The 22,304-nt window shown below is 43.4% G+C and overlaps 1 protein-coding gene across 1 annotated transcript; it reads left to right on the forward strand.

The window, feature by feature from the left end:
• The first annotated feature begins 2,602 nt into the window (after window positions 1–2,602).
• Window positions 2,603–21,903, forward strand: CCDC154 (coiled-coil domain containing 154). Its single transcript, XM_078856759.1, has 13 exons — window positions 2,603–2,750; window positions 3,468–3,943; window positions 4,868–5,060; window positions 6,304–6,386; window positions 6,734–6,829; window positions 8,056–8,179; window positions 10,131–10,232; window positions 11,198–11,326; window positions 12,635–12,759; window positions 13,499–13,625; window positions 17,214–17,354; window positions 18,644–18,819; window positions 20,827–21,903. Exons 2-13 carry the CDS (start codon window positions 3,471–3,473, stop codon window positions 20,921–20,923), a joined length of 1,866 nt encoding a protein of 621 aa, XP_078712885.1. The 5' UTR covers window positions 2,603–2,750; window positions 3,468–3,470; the 3' UTR covers window positions 20,924–21,903.
• The last annotated feature ends 401 nt before the right edge of the window (window positions 21,904–22,304 follow it).

Consider the following 22,304-nt stretch of genomic DNA (forward strand, 5'->3'; position numbering starts at 1 on the left):
TTTTTCGTAAAAACTAATTAACTGGTCAAGAAAGCTTCAAATCAAGATTCAAATCAAGACTAATTAGATAATCTTTTGAAATTGAGAGAAATAACAAAAAGTAATACACCATTTAGTTACGTATTTATTTCATTCACTAGCTTGTTAGCCCGTCCTAAGACGGAAGCTGTAATATTAAAGATGTAAATCAACGTTTTATTGTGATTGTTGCGTAAACAAATATTCGTTTCCACTCCACCGTCTTCATGCGGAGTGACGTCCGCCGTTCATGATTATTAATGACGGGGGGGGGGGGGGGTCAATGTGGAGGACCCCACCTCTTCATGATTATTAATTAGGGGGGCTGGTCGACATGGAGTGACGTTACACACATACATTCTTGGCTCATTATATTAGTAAATTATGTTGGTTAACTGTGACTAACCCAACTGGTAATAGGTAACTCATTGTAATGTATATGACTACATTAACCCCCCTCTAGTCATCGCACCTGATCGGCTCACAGTGATGCCATGGGGCCGTCCATAAATGACGTCACGCGATTTTGGACGATTTTTGACCCCCCCCCCATTTCGTCACACGGCGTCACAAAAAGTCAGACCCCCCCCTCAAATATGACGTCACAAAGCTCTGCCCCCCCCCACAAAAACAAAACTTGCTTCAGATCGCTTTAAACTATTGTCATTGTAGTGTGTATTTAATGTGGCGCTGCACTCTGATGTTGTAGGAGAAAACATGTATTAAAAAGTCTATTTAATTAAGTAGAACGTGTTGTCTATATTTATTTAAAGTTGGGCATTTTGATGTGACGTCACATTTCTCAAACACTCCCCCCCCCTCGTCACACATCGTCACAATGTCTGACCCCATCACCTTTGCTCCTCTATTTAAGCCCGAAACAGGAAGACTTGTTCACAATTCTTGGAAATCGCCTGATGAAGTTGGTTGTAATCACCAGTGAAACGTCATTAATATTGTAAATGTTGTTAGTTTACTCTCCAACACATCGGTCGTAACTAATTGGCACGTTTTGTTTACGTGACAAAACTCACTAATTGGCTGTGTCGGGTGCTGGGTTCACGACACATTGATATTTACATGATCTAATCCAAAACACCTTTATTATGTATAATATTGGTCGTGAAAACCTACGCGTTATACTAAGTGCAGTGAGCGCTACACGCTACACGAACCATGGAGTTTTTAAAATTGTTTTTGTAACTTTCTGACCCGCCCCTACTGGACATCTGTAAAAAGTAACATTATAGCTCATCGGATTCCTCCAGTATAAATAAAGATCCAGATGTTCTCTTGGTGGCCAGCAGACCTCGACATTGGCTTTTAGTTCCTGAACATCTTGCGGCAGGCAGGAGAGCACGATGTGGAGACTAGAGCTCAACATAACCATCGGGTCCCGGTGGAGAATGTCCCAAATATAGATAAGCAGACGCTGTCTCCTTCAAATGTTTGTCTCTTCGCGTGAATAAAATAAATAAATAAAATTACACAACAGTCAGCCCCACGACAGTTCTGTGGTCTGTGGAGTGCATCATTTCAGCAGCATTGATTCAAGCAAAACAGTCCAGAGTCTTGCTTCTAATTCACTGAATCAATGCTGCAGTGTCAGTCATTGGGGGGGCTATACTTCAACACACTGGTTGGTGGAAGGGGAGTTGTTCTCATATCACTCGCCAGTATGTGAGCTAAGGCTAGGTTTTGAACTCCGGTATGCTAACCACTGCGCCCTTGTGCCACACGGTGGGAATCATGATGTTTCCTATTGGCCGCTTTTCCAAAACAAATAGCAGAAAATATGTTAAACAAAACCATGAGTTGCTTTCACACATTTTCTAGTGATATGGCCCAACTGCAAACAAGTGCCATCTTTCCAAGCATCGAAATCTATAGACCACTAGTGTTGTATCCACATGGAATTTCACATCTTGTCTTGGCATTACAGCATTAAATCTCACATAATGTGTTGTCTGTCGACTACATTCACTCCAGAAGCGTACATGTAGTTGTTTTACATAGGTGTTGATTTTCATCCACATTTTTTTAATGTTCATTTTGAGATTGACTTTTCAGTGATTCAGTTGGTCACCCGATTCACAAAAACGGAGGCATCATCAGGGCGACCGCCACTCTGTTGCTCCTGGCGCAATCATCTGGCTCGACCAGCTGAATGTAAAATTATGGTTGTTGTTCTAAATGAACACGAGGAATTAAAAAAACATATATAGGAGGTATGGGTAGTACGTGAACGTGTTTCATTTGTACACAGAGGAGTGCCTCGACAAGCACAAGCGAAAGGAGGAGAGGGTGGTGCAAGAGAGTGGCCGCGCGTGAAGGAGACTGCTTGAAGTGCCCTTCTTGTTAGCCCACTCTTCTGTTCGTGTGCCGCTCCATCAGCGTTGAACAGAGCTTCTTTCAATCCAAAAGCCCCACCTAAGTGGCAGCCGTGAACTCATATAGCCTCACACATGGCTGGTCCCCTGCACGAACCGCCCCAAAAAAAACCGCACACACGCATAGGGGAGTGTCAATGGCCACGATCTGTGTACAGTAATAGCCTCGATGACTTTCAGATGTGAGAGTGGAGCGTGAGGGTAGTGCTCCAGCCACTTGATGACGGCTACACCTCGAGGGCTCTCACCTCCCTTAAACAACAGGAACTCAAATTGCAGTCACAATTGAGTTTATCAATAAGCAGCGCCGCATTGAGTCTCCTGGATACTTTTCTGCGAATTGTAAGGTTACTTTTATATGTGTGTGTGTGGATGTTGTATTTATTGAGGAAATATTGTAAATAAAAGAGTATAAATATTGTTACGTTATCGAAATGTGATTTTTGTACACGGCTTCTATCTTAATGGCTTAGGCTAATTTACAACTCTTATTTGCTTTCGCCTTTGAGAAAAGCTTATTGTCAATGTCTATAGTCAGTTTGAAAAATGTGCGATTTATTTTCATAAACGTATTCTAGAAGATTATCGCAGAAGTGTTTTTGAATTTTATTTGCATTTCGTTTTTGCCAATTTCAGAATCCGGATGACTTTGTGTTGAACTCCCTGCCTATGCCTAGAGTGGCATAGGCAGTCTGTGGTTGGGCATGGCTTACCGCTTAGCCCTTATGGGGGAGAAAGTTAGACCTCACTTATAAAGGCTTAGATGAAGACTTGTTTGATTAAAGATTTAGCAGCATTGGTCAGCGAAAAAAACAATTTATTGAATGTGTTTTTTTAACGTATATTGCTTTAAAAAACCGAAGTATTAAAATAACACATAAAAAAGGTAAATCCACAGCCTGAAATGTTTTGTTCGGCTCATTTCTAGCAGAAGAGCCTCCACTCGGGGGAGCTCAAGAAAACCTCAAAGGAATTTGGCCTACTCTTCCACGCTATGAATATGATACGTCCTTCTAAAAATCTACTGACCATGACGACACGCTATCTTCTGCTCATCAGGTCATGTCAGAAGGCCGTGCTGATGCCTCGGACCTGTCGTCGGTCCCAGTCCTACGCCTGCCTGCGATCAGACTCAGCTCGACACATCCCATCACGGAGTATTCAGCACCACAGAGGCATGCGCCTGCGCACGCATCCACGGACGACGCCCTGGCAAGAAACCTACAGGGCGAGGTGTGGCAGCTCCGCTCGGAGGTGGTGCACGGCTTGAGGGCAGATGTGGCCCAGCTGCAGAGCGACTTCAGGCAGCTGCGCTCGGAGACCGTGGAGAGGCTGGTGGCTGAGCGGGCGGCTCGAGTCGCCCTGATGGACTCGGTGCGTGCGGGCGGAGACGCCGTGGCGGGCATCGTATCCCGTCTGCAGCGTGCCGAGGGGACGCTGCACGAGGAGAAGCTGGCTTTTGGTACCCTCGCCACTCGCACGAAGCAGCTGGAGCAGAGCGTGGTGCAGGCATGCAGGGCCCAGCTCGATCAAAGGTAGTTAAAGTTGCCACCTGTGCTGGGCTTTCCTCCATCTGTTTGTTTGTTTCATCATCATCACGAGCAATGGGTAGATACGCCGTAGGTGTCCGCTACATATTCTGCCATTTGATTCCACTTGTCTGTCTTGTGCCAAATTTTCATCCTAATTGTGCTGTCCTCATCAGGTCATGAGGTTAAGTTTCCATTCGGATTCCAGGGTTTCATCTGAAATCCTTTGAAATAACTTCTACGTTGGAAGTTAATAATTGTGCGATGAAAAAACTGGTATATGCCATCTTATTTCTATTCTTCTCTTCTGTCAGCCATCAAGAGTCGGTCGATGATGAGGATGGATGAAATGTCTCCACTTTTCCGGCAATCGCTTCATGCAGTCCCACAAAACGTTCTGTTACAGGTCTCCTTTTAACGTCGTCAATCGATCTTTAATTGCTGTCGGCCTCTACATTCTACCCTGTACCGTAGGGGAAAGTGGAATTCCCACCACTGCCTCAGTGCCACCTATGGAGATAAGCAAACCGAACCTTTAAAACTCAACTATTTAAATGTTTCCAGGTAAGGTCCACTGAGCTATATCGCTCTTTTTCAGAGGCGACCTGGCCACAAGTGATAGCTCAACGAAGTGGCTGATCACGTGGAAATTTATAGCAGCCAAATATTCTCGACGCATGTTTCTAAATGTAGAAGGGAAAACTGGAGGACCCGGAAAGAAATCCACGCGACCACGGGGAGAACATGCAAACTCCAGACGTACAGGCGTCATGCTCGGGATCGAATCCACACCCTCATTTATACCAGTAGAATGAAATAACACCTCGCCGCTGCGGCGAGAGTGCAACTTTGACCAGTGCATATCACTGATCGTTATAATAATTTACAAAAATCGTTGCAAACGTTTACGTGCTCGTTGTGCCGCGGAAGGCTGGCGGATATTCGCGAGGATGTGGGCGAGAGGCGGCGTGGGGAGGTGGATCTGAGGCAGTCCCTGGCGGAGCTCGCGCGCGAGTCCCGGCAGACGCGTGGCCAGCTCGAGGATCAGGCGGCGGCGCTGCAGCTCCTCCACGCCGAGATGCGACAGCTCATCCGCAGGAGCGACGTCGAAGCCAGATCAGCTGTGAGCACCAACAGCAGCAGTACCATGACCATGGGGTGGGGGGCATAACTCAATTGTGTCACAGAAGGAACCTTGCTGTCAACGATGAGATGCGGTGTACATTAGGGATGAGTTTTGAATTTAAAATCTTCTGATGTTAGAGAGAGAAGATTTTAAAGACGATTTTGGATCTCTTTTTAACATTCATTCATTCAAGTGTCTGCGTGCGAACAAAAGTGGCGTCCTACCAAATTCTACGTGAGCCCACTTTTGGAGAGAAGAGCGAAAGCATAGAATTACATTAGAACAATGGATTTGACTTCACAGCTCTCTACTCCCCACTACGTAGCCGCACAACCTTTAACAACCGGTTATACATGGTGGTTACCCATCCAAACACTGTCTAGGCTCATGCCTGATTAGTCTACGAGATCTGAAGAGATGGGTTAGTTATATGCCCAGGAAATATTTGAATCTCCAGATTTTTTTGGAGAGTCGCGCTTGTGATGTTTAGCCAATTTTTTGTAGAAGAGAAATGTTTGCATGTAATGTATGTATTACAGGATACATATTCTTGGTTCTTTCGGTAAAAAAGACGCTGTCTTTCCGACAGACCTGTTCTTCACCTGAGGATGGCTGCTTGCGTTGCAGCCGAAACGTCGTGAAAATTGTATTTTATTATGTTTTATTATTATTTCATTATTTCGCTTCTACGTGACTTTACCGAAAGAAACAAGAAGATGAATCCCTACAGTCACGAAAGCATTTAAATCGAAATTTATTACAGGATACTGGTATTATTTGATTTGTAAAGATCTGTTTGAACATCGTAACACCTGTATGATTGCTGGAAAGGGTAAAGCCTATTTTTTTTTATCATATTGATACTGGCCAAAAAGGGGCTGGTAGAATTAATAAGGGATATAATTTAAAAAAAAACTATCGTAGATGTGTTGTACTCAGAGATAACCACGCTTGAAAATGTATCCTTTTGTACCCCTACAAGGAAAAATGTGGATACATGGACATTGATTGCACTGATCCAGTCATTTAAATGTAAATGAAAGCTTCAATGCTCCTTACCCATGATCATACATGGAACCATTTAACTCCAATCCTCAAGTCCCTACATTGACTTTCCTTTCTTGACCTCAGAACAACTTGTGGCATCTCTCATCTCGATTGATTTTGTTTTGGTTGCAATTTTTACGTAATATTAAAACCAATAACTAAACCTTCTCTAAATGCACCTGCTTTACTTCAGGTGGAGACGTTGCAGAGAATAAGTGGAGAAAGGCACGTGACGGAGTACTCCAGCAATCATTTGAAAAGCATGCTTGAGCACAGGTACAAACGTGCAGTATTAGTTGCTGCTCAAAAACGAATTATATTAAGTTCATTACTTTGACAATAAAATGGATTACATCTTCTTTACTATTAAAAAGCAGATTCCAACACGAATTTGTCATTTGCTTCCCGATGCTACAGACTAGCACCGACTTGCATTAACCCACACCAGTCTTAACCACGTTATTTTGAGTAAATCTATGATGGAGTTAATGGGTTGGTATATTGCGTGCCGTAAAACATTCCGTGAATGTACATTTAAAAACAATATATTTGGTGTGATTGGTGTGTAATACACAAGGTTAACCATCATTTTCTGCATGATTATTATTTCTTATTGTTCGTAGGTTTTCTGATATCCACAATGCATTGCTAGATATTCGAAACAAGCAGGCAATGGTGGAATCTGAAAAAAGAAGTCTGATTCAGACTATGGAGGCAAGGTAAGTATCGATATACACACATATATACATTTCTATAACTCAAGCTTTATATTACAGATGTAATTGTGCAATGATTAGTTGATCGATATAGATATCGAACCTATATTTTGCTGTATATACATCGAATCAAGCGTGTAGGAACTGACTGTTGAATTCGTATGCCTTGTATGTAAGATATTTACGTGATAACTGCTGTCACTAGAGGCTGCTACAGTCATCACAATATCCCAAAAAAGATTATCGAATACAACCTCTGACCCAAAATCTTTATAATTCATCAAATCGCAAAGGATGCACATTACATGCAACTTTTTTACGTAAATATCCACTTTTAGTTATTAATTCTGACCGCTGCTAAGTGCATTTGAGTACTTTCAGAGTTGTCACGAATTACCATTCCATGTATTTTGCACTGAATCACAGCATTATGAACATTTTGTTTCAACAATACTTCTTCCACTGAATAACTGAGATAACCTTCCATTTCTCTTCAATGTACACGTGGATGATGATTCAATTGTTGCACACTCGAAATGAAGGACGTGGGCAGGTGCTCCAAATCGAGGGCAGACACATTTTTTGTGGTTAATAGCAATCTTGTGAAGAACAGCACCATCACTCTGTAAAATGTAGCAGCACGTGTGTCACACACAGTAATTCTTCAGTCGCCATTAACCATGTGACTGGCGTCCAAGTCCGGTTAATCATTAACCCTGCCAGCCACCTACAGGCCCAACTCAGGCATCACATGCTGCTGTTCACACGTCCATTGATGCACTGAACAGCACATCAGGACTTTCACAGAACCACACTTTACTCCCTTGCTGCACAAGGACATAATTAAAATAGTGGTCCCTTCCTAATGTGCCACACAATGATTGTACCATGTCTCTAATTTGTCTTTAGAATAGTACTGAAACTACAGTACTGCACAAAACTCTTCACAATTGAATACCATATTATTCCAAGTTATAACCAGTGACTTGAACACATGAGAACAACATTGCCGAGATACACTGTATCCCCATTTGTAACAAAACATATGAACGGTTTGCCAATCGTCCCGAAATTTTCTGTCAATAGTTTCTGGTAAAATCAAAGCGTTAAGTACAACATCAGCAGCGACCATTTAGATGGATGCAGCGTCTACATCATATCAAGACACTGCACAGAAACAGCATGCCAATGATAATGTCTCTGCCATGGATGTCTCTGCCCATCACCAGGCTGAATGAACTGAGCACAGCCCAAGTGGAGCACGACCGCAGGCACGCGGAGACGCTACAGGCCTTGCGCGGACACATAGAGGAGCGACAGCAGGAGACGGAGGGACAGGGGGCGCTCATGCAGGTGTTTGGTGCTCCCCTACATCACACAATGATACGTTACGCTTTATACAATGTTCCACTGCAACATCTACATTTTTCTATTTGGCTGTTCAATTGTGTCCGACATTGTCCTATCTCGGAAGCCAAGCAGGGTTGACTTTGGATAGTGATTGGATGGGTGACCACCTTGCACAAAAGACAGGTGTAATGGGCTATACGTGAACATATTATACATATTTAAATACAAATATAATTTACAGCCCGTTGTCTTTCACTACTGGATGCAGATCTCCCTGTGCCATCTCAGTCATGGGGGTTCGACCATACTTCACCGTGCTGGTTAGTGCATAGCGGTTGAGGGGGTACCTGGGACCAGCTCAAATATAATTGGCCACTGACGTTAGATGTTGCCAGGAATACAACTCAGGTGGCTGGTTTAGTAGCACATTGCACTAATTACTGTACCAAAATTCGACCCCAAATTACAAATAATTTTAAAGCCTGCCAAAATTATACCTCTTGTTTAAACTTCAAAGTGTTTGCCTTAACTTTGAAGCTTTTACTATGTAGCCATGCAATGTACCTCTTTAAATGGAAATTTGTAGAATCTGGCCAGGGTTTCAGTTCGTGTGACATTATTTAAATGAATAGGCTGTACTGAATTGCAATGACTTGATTTGACTTAAATATAGAATCTCAGCGTGCATTTCTGATACCAGAAGTATTCAAAGTGTTATTATTTTTTGTAGGTCATGGTTGTTGAGCCTTGAGGGCTTACACTCCAGAGAATTTGGCGTAATATGGTGTTCTATGTGGGTTTCAGGAGTGCTTTTATGTAAAGGTGCAAGAACAACACTTGAGTCATGGCTCTACTTCAGTGTGCAGTGGCAGAAGCCACATAGTTTTTTTTTTACAAAATGAATTCTCAGCTATTTGAATTATAACTACATACAACTTTAAATATACAATTCACACTTGACTGCAACTGAAAATGTGATTAAATTATTTTATGTAACATTTTTAACACATCACCATAAATATAATTTCAGTTATTTTTAAGAATCATTGGAATAATTAAAAAGTAATACTTTGAAGGATTTCTGAAGGCAAAAAATCATAGCATTCTTTATTTTTCATGTTAAACCTAGAATTATAATCTACTATATACTGTGTTAACCATTGGCATCCAAAGCGTGCAACATGAACCTAAATGCACGTTTGATGAATTCAGCATTTACAATGATCAATAGTCCATACAAATCTCAAATGAAAAATAGCTGAGGGCATGTTCACGTATGTTGTTGCATCAAATCATTTCACTTCATCAATCAATAACAGCACCCTCGAGCCTATGAGAGGTGTAAGTAATAAAAAAAAAGTAACCATTAAATTAACCTGCTTTGGAACGCGCTTGTTTTGATTAAATTCGGCCTGCAAAGGTCAAAGTAGCGAAATGAAAGCCGCTTTGAAGGTCGAAGTGGCAATTAAAAGATGCCAGGAAGGTGAAAGCTATATCACTGCTCACCATTCGCTCTTGAGTATTTTTAGTTATTCCTACACATCGTGATAACGCAGCTAACGAAGCGGGAAACAAATTAAGTGGTGAATGGTGAAGGCACGTGTCATTGGAGAGAGTATGACTACATCAATACCTCTTTCAACTTCATGCATTCTCTATGTATTCCTTATTCTACCTCTCAATGTATTGTAATAACAAGTATGAACCTCTTCGCGCTTCCTTGTGATCATTTCAGCTTTTGTTGCATTTTCTTTCGCAGTGTCCATGTTTGTGATCTATTAACTATAGAAGCTAATATGCACTGATTGAAACTTTCTTCATACCGTATACTGATATGTTGCTTTTCATTATTAAGTTCACTCGTCAAAAAAATACTCCAGTTGTGTCCTTACAACCGATATCTTCAATTTGTTGGCACGAGAATAATCCCGAATGAAATGTTCACACGTCTCAGGGAAAGCTTTCAGAGATGGTGGACGAGGTGAGCGGGAAGATTGTGTCGAAGGAAATGAAGATGCGGGAGGAGGCTCTACAGAGGTTCCTGGCAATCGAGAAGGTAGCTATGCCAAAGTGCACAGCAAAACCCGACGCTAACAATCTCTGTAAATTATGAAGAAGAAACTTAATTTGACGAAACAGTTAATGCTGGCTGTAGGTAATAAGACTAATTATTCATAGACAAAAATAGATTTGTAGCCAATAGGATTGGTCCTCCCATCGGACCTTGCTGTGCGATATCACCATCCTGCGTATATAATGCACACAGCCTTGTTTTAAATCAAATCAAGGGTCACAATTGTGGCCATATTAATTTAGACAGCAACACAACAATGATAATTGGTTCTTTACCCTTCTATCTGGCAACAAAACTGACACCTTTTTACAAGGAGTCATGTTTGCATAGACCGCAATACCTGCAGTCATAATACAAACAAAAGAACATAACTCTGATAATGTGCACTGTCCGTAAAGTTGATTGATCCACACCCGAGACAGGTTTCCTTAGAGCCTAGTCTCATATGGGTTGGACCAATCAATCAACTTTACGGACAGTGCACATTATCAGAGTTATGTTCTTTTGTTTGTATTATGACTGCAGGTATTGCGGTCTATGCAAACATGACTCCTTGTAAAAAGGTGTCAGTTTTGTTGCCAGATAGAAGGGTAAAGAACCAATTATCATATTTTTTACTGGCAAATGAGGTTCCCATAGAACACAACAATGAGTTCCATCTTCTTTACAAATCATTAGTACAGTGAAGCTACTTTCGCCTACTGCTGCCTTGTGCCTCTGAGGCTTTAAGCCGTCCGTGATCACTTTGGAGACAATCTGGCACTGCCTAAGGACGTTAATAAATGTGCACAACAATGCAAAGGAGAAGTCAGACTGCAAAGTACATTATAAATGACTGGGTTTTTCATAACTCAGATTACATAATCGAATTTTAAATTGCAGCTAAAATGAATTAACGTATTTTTAGCTTATTAAATGCATAATACTGACGGAATTGTTGTGTCCAGCGCATGCGAGCTCTGGAATGTGGACAGATGGCTTTTGAGAAAGGCCTTCGGCAAGACAACGAGAAGCGGCTGACGGCACTGCAGCGGCTGCACCAGCAGGAGCTGACGGCTCTTCGTGATCTGCAGAAGGTATCAGCGACCAGCGCAATTTGATGCTAAATAAGGCAGAAACAATGATGCATATGCGTGGCAAATGTCAAGCTTTCCAATACGTATTTGCCCCCAGAAAAATCTAGTAATTAATTCGAGATAATAGCATTACCTTCTGAGTTGCCAAATGAGATAATCTCACAATTGGGCATCATGGAGAGACGAGGCACGCATGGCATTTGATGCTATTATTGCCTTGGCCGAAAAGTCTTAGCCATTACCACTGGGTTTTTATCCCCAAAATTTGGATCTCTATTAATCATTTAGCCCAGTTTTTTTCATAGGAGGGTAATTCCATAATAGCAAGGCAACTTCATGCTAAAGTTTTGTTATTGGATCGTCTTTAGGAGAGCTATCGTGACCTTCCCTGTTACAGACGTGCAGGCACGCACCCAGGCTGCGTGTTCTGGGCTGTCCGACACGACCTTGACGATTTATTAATGAGAAAAGGCTTGAAAGGCATGGCAAAGTGTCCCTAATAGCAGCACAATTCTTGACTTGAATTTAAGTTGTGATTAATCGTCTGTCCTCGAGTTATTGTGACCCAATGTTCGAGACAGATAAATGGACAGAAAGACGGACAGAGCTAATGCATTAATGCATTGAACCTTCGTTGGAGAGAACTAAAAAGCATTGTTCAAATTAGAGCACTTATTATCAATACTCTGATAATAATATTTTCAATGGGTGGCACAGTCGTTAGCGCACAGCGCTATGAACTCAAGAGCATGAGTATGATTCCCGGTCACGGCTAATATCAGTACAAGTGACATCTGAAGCAGTGCTGGGCCTACCCTTCACCAACCCCACACAGGAGAGTGCGGTGAAGTATGGTCAAACACCCCCTGTGGCTAACACAGCATGGGGAGGCATTCATTCATAAGTGCATTGACAAAGGACAAGGACATTCCACAAATTGGTCTGCATTTTATCACCCCTGGAGAGATAATGACTTGAATGAACTCCTGCGACCTTCCAACTGTGAGATGATTATTCTGCCACATCATGGAAAGCGACATTTACAGTATTGACGCTGTTTTTCCAAGATGTACTTGGCCTCCAGCAGTTTAATCTTGCATTACGAAATGTGTGCAAGCCATAGTCGTGATCGTGAAAGTTAAACTGATCACAGCAGGCATTACAAAGGGTAAAGTTTCTCTTCAAGGATTGACTCATTGAGTGGCAGAACGTTATATACAGTATGAACACATGGTGAATGTGACGGTAGCGCACAACATTTTCTTCGAAAGAGCAGCTTGTCTAAACCTTCCGAGTGCTATGTGTGAGGTGGAGAGCAACAGCATAATGCAACAGTACCGCAAGATGGATGAAGACGTCGCAGGACTCGCGAGCAACCTTGACCGAAGCCGACACGAGCTGAGAAAAGTCGTCAAGGCAGAGATAATGAAAAGGTATCGTTTGCAATGAGCCCTTTCTCTCTCTCTCTCTGACTGCACCCTCCAAAACATCGCAGGTGACCTCGAACATTGACATCTCTCGCGAAACGATTGCATCGTTTGCATGTAATCAGTGCTTCATTTCAGCCCAAAAAAAGTCCAAGAATGCTTTTGCAGCATTCTGCTTGCAGCATTCTGGCACGACACATCTATCTGTCATTATTGTCCTTTAAAAATATATATATTCATCAGTGTAGCAAAAAGAGGATGGAATGGTTACTATGGATAGGCGTAACTTGGACTCTGGCGGTCGTCATCATGTCGACCGCTTGTGTTGCGATCAAAACGTCGTCATTTTTTGTTATTTTCTTTGAACCTATCTACGTGACTTTACCGAAAGACCCAAAGAATTTAAACTACAGGTGCTCTGTGATACCACCTAGTCAATATTGCATGTGCTAAATTAGCTCTTTATCCATCTGTGCATCATTTATGAATAGATGCTTAAACTAATACCTAGACCACAACAGGTATTGCAATTTATAATATTTAATTAGACCCAGCAAAATTATCTGTTATTTATTGTTTAATTAATGTTAAGCTCTCTGATATACTGTAGCTTTACTCAATGTGGTTATTCAACTTTTAAAGACTTATATCCTTATTCAGCTATTCAGAATCTTAACATGGAGTGATGTCAGTTTTTGCTCCAGTAACTGTGAATTGTACTGTGCTTTCTTATTCTCTACGGTAGAGATTCTCAAGTTAAAGAGCTGCAGAAGAAAACCAATGAGTTGAAGGAACATCTTCAAGTTGCGATAACAGCCCTGCAGCAGGCGATAAGTGGGACCCAGCAGAAAATAGGCCAAGAGACAGAACGTGTAAGATACAATGTATTCATAACTAGTTCATGATGCTTAACTTCACCAGGCAAACGTATTGAACAAATATAATTAACCTGATATGATTTTTAAAATCTATGGTAAGACACTAACTACTCCAAAAGTTTGTATTTTTCCACAAAAAACACACAAAAATTGTTGACGACTTGATTCAACTTCTTAGATTTAAAGACAAACCCATCGGAAACCACTGAATTTAAATATTCCGGGTTTTTTTGTTATTGGAAAGAACACACATTCATGAACGTAATACTCTATAAGGGGAAGCTCCTATCTTTTACTGTTTTCGAGGCGTATTTTATCGTTAAGAACCGCTTTAATCCGAAATATCTCAAAAACAATAAAAGATAGAACAATGGTTCTCTCTTTAATTATATTGGCTGTTTAACGCGCTATCAAATGAAAGAAACACCACGATCTTATATTGAACGGTTTCTGAATGACACGCACAAACAAGTTCATGGGGGACTTAAATCGATTAAATTAACTTTACTTCTGATCTTTAACTGATCATCAATTACCACTCGATTTCTCCATTTCTGAATGCATTTCTTGTATTTCTACATTGCTGATTGCATATCTTGTAATGCAGAGACGCAATCTGTTCATGTGCAGGTAGGTGCTAGGTGGAATATTACGTCGTAAGATTGTGAGAGGCGGTGGCAGTTTGTGGAGGCCTTCATCCAGCAGTGCATTGACCGTGACTAACGATGAAGCAATCAGTATCAACACATTTCACATATTATTTAACAGGATGACAACCTTATGAGTTGATCTCAATTGTGTTTCGCTCAACTTTGATACCATTCAAGTTCTGTAGTCCTCTTCGTGGGTTCGCTTTGACAATAGCACCCTCTGCAGACTAAACAGTGGGCGTGAAGGAGGGCGGAATACTTTATTTTACACCCACGTGGATGGCTCAAAAACAGTGAGCGTACACTTAACAATGATGTAAATCAGTCATTATAGGCTGTGCGCCCAAGCATGCCACTGACAGCAGCCATCCTTTCATATCAGGTGGTCACGTCGAGGTTGGTGAGCGAGCCAGTGTAACAGCTGCAAGGTGTTGCTCGGTGAATATCTAAAATGTTGCCAGTAGTTTGGCAAGGTGGGCAGCGGTGTCACGCCGTCCATCGTTTGAAATCGGTGAATATCTAAAATGGGGTCGCAAAATTCCGATTTATTACTAATAAACCTCAATGATCCTATCGAAATTAAGGATTTCGATCGGATCATTGGGGGGCACGTGCCACCCCACCTCTCCCCACTGGCTCCGCCAGTGATGTTTGTACACTTAGAGTTGGGCTTAACCTATTGTCACTGATTTGCTTAATCGTCATCCACAACCACAACCACCAGTAGTGGCATAAGCAGTAGTAGCAATGTGAGTGTGCATGAGTCATGTTGCCAGTAGTTTGGCAAGGTGGGCAACGGTGTCACGCCGTCCATCGTTTGAAATCGGTGAATATCTAAAATGTTGCCAGTAGTTTGGCAAGGTGGGCAGCGGTGTCACGCCGTCCATCGTTTGAAATCGGTGAATATCTAAAATGGGGTCGCAAAATTCCGATTTATTACTAATAAACCTCAATGATCCTATCGAAATTAAGGATTTCGATCGGATCATTGGGGGGCACGTGCCACCCCACCTCTCCCCACTGGCTCCGCCAGTGATGTTTGTACACTTAGAGTTGGGCTTAACCTATTGTCACTGATTTGCTTAATCGTCATCCACAACCACAACCACCAGTAGTGGCATAAGCAGTAGTAGCAATGTGAGTGTGCATGAGTCATGTTGCCAGTAGTTTGGCAAGGTGGGCAACGGTGTCACGCCGTCCATCGTTTGAAATCGGTGAATATCTAAAATGTTGCCAGTAGTTTGGCAAGGTGGGCAGCGGTGTCACGCCGTCCATCGTTTGAAATCGGTGAATATCTAAAATGTTGCCAGTAGTTTGGCAAGGTGGGCAGCGGTGTCACGCCGTCCATCGTTTGAAATCGGTGAATATCTAAAATGTTGCCAGTAGTTTGGCAAGGTGGGCAGCGGTGTCACGCCGTCCATCGTTTGAAATCGGTGAATATCTAAAATTTTGCCAGTAGTTTGGCAAGGTGGGCAGCGGTGTCACGCCGTCCATCGTTTGAAATCGGTGAATATCTAAAATGTTGCCAGTAGTTTGGCAAGGTGGGCAGCGGTGTCACGCCGTCCATCGTTTGAAATCGGTGAATATCTAAAATGTTGCCAGTAGTTTGGCAAGGTGGGCAGCGGTGTCACGCCGTCCATCGTTTGAAATCGGTGAATATCTAAAATGTTGCCAGTAGTTTGGCAAGGTGGGCAGCGGTGTCATGCCGTCCATCGTTTGAAATCGGTGACTGCAGTCGCACTTGTCGGCCATTCTTAATCTTCCATCGGGATAGGAGCTGGCTGCCTCTGCCGTGCAAATGTTCTGACGCGGTTCAATTACAGATCATTGTTTGCGGAGCAAAGTGGAACCCGGGAACGTTTTATGCGGGGTCGGCAAAAAGAGTGCTTGTTAGGAACGTCAGCCTTGTCCCAGGTTGCTCTCCACGGATTGAGTGAGGGGGCTTCAAGTGGGTTGCTGTGCTTTAATCTTGACGTTTGGAGATTTACATAGGGTTAGCTACGATGTGGGTGTAGACGTGGAGATGTTTGGGCATCTCTTACAATTCAGCAGACCTGAAATTCAAATCACACACTATTGAAATCCAGAGGCTAAAAGCCTTGACTGTAATTCCAGATTGTGAAGCCGGTATAGGTTCGCCTGTCATGAATCGCATGAACAATTCTGCACTCTGTAACTAAAAGGGTCCTAAGAAATCATTTCGCACAACTGTGGAGAGCCAGGTGCGTATTTTTACGATGATTTAAGATCAGGCAATGGTGACCGGAGATTGTACCCCGAGCCCCCACGTGCACAGCAGAGCACGAGGGATGTCCCAAATTGAGATGTTGGGCCCTCTTCTGGACCAAGGAATTCAGCTGCGGTGCTGTGACGTGGAGGGTGTCCTCTGATCGCTATTGCAGCTGTTATCGAGTCGCCCACGTCTCCGGAGAACAGAACACAGAGTACCTACTCACTGTCTCCGAACTTAATCAAATTTTGTATTGCTGTTGTCTATTTAGCCCCCCCCCCCACTCCCGAAAGGATTCACGATGGGAGGAGATGGGACGGGGCGGACCGGCTACAATTGCCTACATTTTTTTAAAATATATATTGGATTCACACCCGACCTAAACAAATCTGGCTGTCGCCTGATGAAGCTCGTTGTAACTACTGGCGAAACGTCGTGTTCAGATGATAAATGTTGTGCTTTCCAAAACACCGGTTTGCTGTACTAGTAACGAATTGGCACGCAATTTTTTCGTGACAACCCTTACTAAATCGGCTGTGTCGGGTGGTGGCGGGTTTAACGACACATTGATATTTACGCGATCTAACCCCCCGCCCCCCCCCCCCTATATTATGGATTCCCACCGCGTTGTGCAAACGCGCCCGTTGTTGCTGTCGTTGTTGTCGTGATTGTTTTCGTTGTTGCTGTACCGGGGGATTGCAGCTCGCCGCCACGATGACACGCGACATGCACGACTCGACTGGCAGGAGCTCTCGGGTCCTGGCAGACGTCGACTCCCGGCTCGTCGCCCTCGCCGTGAGGGCTGCCGAGCACGAGGAGAGGTTTGAACAAATCGCCGAGGAAGTGAGTTCACGTTGACCCCCCCCCCATCCCCGTCAACCTCTTGAAGCGCGCAATGGCATTTAACGCCGTCTGTAATTCACTCTCCACGTTGTGGCAGCTGGCACGGGTTGGTGGTGGTGGTGGGGGTGCCGCAAACGGGCAGTGTTGTCAGTGGAAGGGCATTTATGAGAGAGGCATCGTTGCACTGAACGGGAGCGCTTTTTTCTGTTGCTAAATGGATTTGGAGGTGTGCCAAAACCATTAACTCAGAAAACACGCCTCTGGCTCAGTATGTTTGACACGATTTTCTATTTCCCCCCCAATCCCTCCACAAACCAATGACTCATGCACACTCACACTGCTACTACTGCTTATGCCACTACTGGTGGTTGTGGTTGTGGATTGGTTGCAAGACGATTAAGCAAATCAGTGACAATAGGTTAAGCCCAACTCTAAGTGTACAAACATCACTGGCGGAGCCAGTGGGGAGAGGTGGGGTGGCACGTGCCCCCCAATGATCCGATCGAAATCCTTAATTTCGATAGGATCATTGAGGTTTATTAGTAATAAATCGGAATTTTGCGACCCCACTGCCACTGTGTAGCATATTATTATGTGCCAGGAACTCTATGAGATGATAGGACAATAGTCTGAGTCCATAATTGGCAATAAGTAACGGCAAAGCGGTTATAAGTGACTCAGAATTGTGCGCAGTTGCGTATACAGGACACGACTTCCCTGAAGGCATTCACCTTCAGCGAGCGCGATGCCGATCACACAACGCGGTTCGAATTCGACCCTTGCCATCGCCGCACACGCATCCATTAAAAAGCAAGGGACAAGTCCTTACTTACTAACAACTCCTCTATCATTATTTATTGCTGTAGGGGTTGCCCCCCCTACCTGAAAATCCTGGCTCCGCCATTGACAAACATAATTTTAAAAACCGTGTGTTCCAAATTATTATGTATGAACCCATGTTTTTATTTATTTTCTACAAATGTATGAGTTACAGACTTTGTATTGAATCGGACCAGTAGTGAAATTCAGAACACCATATACCAGTCAGCAAGTTTCTTAATAAGTGTAACCATTAACTCTAGCATGTGTTCCGTGTCTCTCTGAGATGTGTTCCATGTTGTACCGAAACATACACCTCACATAGACGCAGCACAACCATGGCGATAAAGAGAAATCAATTCAATATTGTACACGACAATGCACATCACGAAACCTCAATTTCTGTTGAGCGATCAAAATCAAAACACGCGTTGACTCCATGTGCCATTGTCCATCCTTGCATTGTCCAGCGCATCGAAGAGGTCAAGGACCTGCGCAACAGCCTCGTGCGGCTGCAGGAAGAGGTGAGGACTTTGCTCCGGTCAGAGTGGACAGAAACGAACGTGCGGAGACGCAGCTTCGTTAAAAGAGGCGGCTTTGCAACGAGCTCACCGCTCAACCGCTGGGGTCTCTACCAAGCTGTCAGGTGACCACGAAAAGGGGCAGAAACACATTGTCCTGCGGAGGGAGCTGCTAGGAGGAACGTTGGGTTGCTCGGTCAATGGCCAGGGTCAACGGCGGCGTGGTGTATTCCGCAAATATGCCCGACTGTGAGGGCGGGCACAAGCCGGCGTGAGTAGGTTAAACGTTGAGTTTTATAAGGGCACCACGGGGTGACCAACCCCTCCTCACCCAGCCCCACCCCTCCCAGCCCGACCCTCCCCACCCAGCCCCTCCCCACCCAGCCCCACCCCTCCCCACCCAGCCCCTCCCCACCCTCCCCACCCAGCCCCTCCCCTCCCCACACAGCCCCTCCCCACCCAGCCCCACCCTCCCCACCCAGCCCCTCCCTCTCCACCCAGCCCCTCCCTGCACGACGGACGGACGGACACAATAATCCCCTGTGGGCTGGTGTAACCATGAGGTTCCTACCAGTATAAATGTTTTACAATGGGGAAATGGCAGGTTAATGAGATGCCGAGCAAGCATTGAATGGGTTTCTGGAATGTATTCCTGTGTAGCGGAAACGGTTCCCGTGCAGAGAGTTTGATGGTGTCGGCTCAGTGACCTAGAATTGTAAAAAATCAATGATACGGTGGTGGCATTGCGCCTGACTGGACTGAATCCAGCTCTGAGCTCATTCAAATACAGTATTATCAAAGACAAAATAGAGGAGTTAACATTCAAGCGCAGTTAGACATTGCCATCTGCAGTACAGGGCAAGTAACACGGTTCCTGGACTGTTATGTTGATGTGAAAGGGCCCAAAGGTATCTTGGTGTAAGTTTTTCCCTGATTGAACATTTATCTTTAATCGGTAGCAGGTGCTAACGACAAGGATGATGCTTGTAGCATAATTAACAGATTAAAATATGAATAAAAAACACATGATTATAAAAGTGAATGTGGTTAAAAAAAAATCCAAAGTGTAAAAAAATTCACATTCTCAAGCATGTTTGCAGTAAAGAGGCGCTAACGAATAAAACAAAAGTATTGTATCTACATACGAACGTGATCGTAGATGAGGCACACCATTATTGATCATTGCAGGACAATTATTGTCAGCCTGCTGAAGTGCAATTATTGGATTTGTACCATTTTACAAGCATTGATCTTGAGCAATGTTTCCTGATCTTTCACCTTTTCCTTTTTGTCACTCTCAATAATATCATATCCAATTCACAATGGCAGCATTATCGAGAGCAGCGTTTGTTCGTCGGGTTATTCAAAGAGATGCAAGCAGCAGTCAGCACAAGGTCACAATAAAATGCCATGTCACCTGGTCCGTAACATCTCTTCATTAAAGCAGTTTATCAAGAGAAGTTAGCATACCGAGTTTAGCACATCACATGTGTGTACATTCGTGCATGTGTATTCACGAAGAGTGGAGTGAGTCACTCATACAGAGATTCAATGATTTCTTGTCCTTCACGACTGTAATTTGATTCCAGGAACATTTGATGTTTCATCATTTGTTTCCGTCTCATTTACACTACTTCATAACATTTCCATCTTGTTTGTACAATGTAGTTAATTATATCGTCGTAAATGTTGCATGAATATAACATTTACATGTTCACGCTACAATCAGCAGAAGACCCTCCACTAGAGGGAGCTCTAGAGACCTTTTAGAGGGCACTTGGCCTATTCTTCCACGCAGGCCATTCGTTTTTGAATAGTCATGAAATACAAATGAAATGTGATTACATATTAGATTCATATTATGAGTTTTGAGAATTTGTATCGTTGAACGGATGCATCGTTACACCCGTAGGATGCAAGAGTATATCATTATAATTGAGTAGATTATACACATTCACTTTCAGCTTCAGATACCTCAAAATGTAAAGATGTGAGCACCCACGAGAGAGAGCCAGAGAGTGACTCTCATGAGCACATGAGTTGTTCTCAACTCCCTACGTGTATGAACAAAAATGCACCACTTGCACAGGCGCAAGATACACACGTGTGAGTTTGATACGGTGCCATTTCAGGTGGCTGCAATTGAAGCAAAAGCTGTTAAACCACCGAAGAAAGGCGTCCCCCAACCACCGCGTTGATCCCAAGTCAATCCGCATCCACGTACGCTAAGACGCTGCTTTGTTGCTCATTAAGGTACTCAAACTGTCCTCCATAATCTACACAGAATTTGCAGCATTTTGTCAGTCCCTTGTTGGATGAAGGCCTTGGCATTCCGTGTCCATCACGAGTGGTTTTTTTTCACCTTCGCCGCGCTGGTTACTGTGCGGATTGGTGAAGTGAGGTGGTGGGGGGGCAGGCGCGGCAGGGCCGGTTCAGGTATAACTTGCCACTGATGGTAGCCGTGGCCGGCAATGGTTGTGAGATGTTAACTACCTCGCTTGGTATGCAGGATGTCGTGGGTTCGATCCCAACCCTGACGCCTGTATATTTGGAGTTTGCAAGTTCTCAACATGCATTTAGAGTATTTTGCTGCTGTAAATGTCCACGTGATAAGCCACTTTGTTGAGTTGTCATTTGTGGCCAGGTCGCTTCTGAAAAAGAGCTATTTAGCTCAGTGGGCCTTACCTGGTAAAAAATAAAAAAAAATAAAGTATACAGCAGTAGTATTTTAAACTTATTTCGCAACCAACCGTGCTAATTGGAGGTGCGAGTAACAACTCAAGTCACCAGGTTCATATAATTTCTTTCAAATTGCGTTTTGCGTTTAGTTTGTTGTCCTTCCCCCACACCTCCAATTAACACGGTTGGCATCGTTCGGTGCAAACGAAGTTCAACATACATGCATACATATCGCAGTGAGTGTATGACTCTGCCTCTGCTCCCCTCCCAACTCTACCACAGATGTCTTATCCTACGATGATTCAACAAAAGATGAGAATGAATTACAGGTTGATAATTTTAGCGGAAATAATTATGGATAAAAACATATTTGGCCAAAAGTAAAATGATGAATTGTATAATGTCCTGAATCATTTCGCTAGAGATTGGTGAATGAAAAAATATATTGCAATTGAATCCAGTACTATTTGCTTCACGAATAACACCGGTTTGTTTCTTGTATACTCGTGTCATTTAATAAACTGTTCAACAGTAAAGTACAAGTATTGACTCCAAAATGTGTCCTTGCATAAACACGTGTGCGAATCAGACTTCCTATGGGTGCCATCAGACTTCGTATTGTTTCATACAAGCAACATCCAATTTTTTGTCAAATTTTTAATTATTTCTATCTTACCAGGTAAGGCCACTGAAGTATATAGCTCTTTTCAGAAGCGACCTGGCCACAAATGATAGCTCAACGAAGTGGCTCAACGTGTGGAAATGCATTGTAGCCAAACACTCTAAATGCACGACTCTAAATGTGGAGGGAAACCCCGGAGAAAAATCCACACGACCACGGGGAGAACATGCAAACTCTAAATATCCAGGTGTTAGGGTTGGAATCGAACCCACGACCCCTGTATACCGGGCGAGGTAGTTAACATCTCGT

Source organism: Lampetra fluviatilis, chromosome 5 (assembly GCF_964198595.1).
Source record: "Lampetra fluviatilis chromosome 5, kcLamFluv1.1, whole genome shotgun sequence".
NCBI lineage: Eukaryota > Metazoa > Chordata > Hyperoartia > Petromyzontiformes > Petromyzontidae > Lampetra > Lampetra fluviatilis.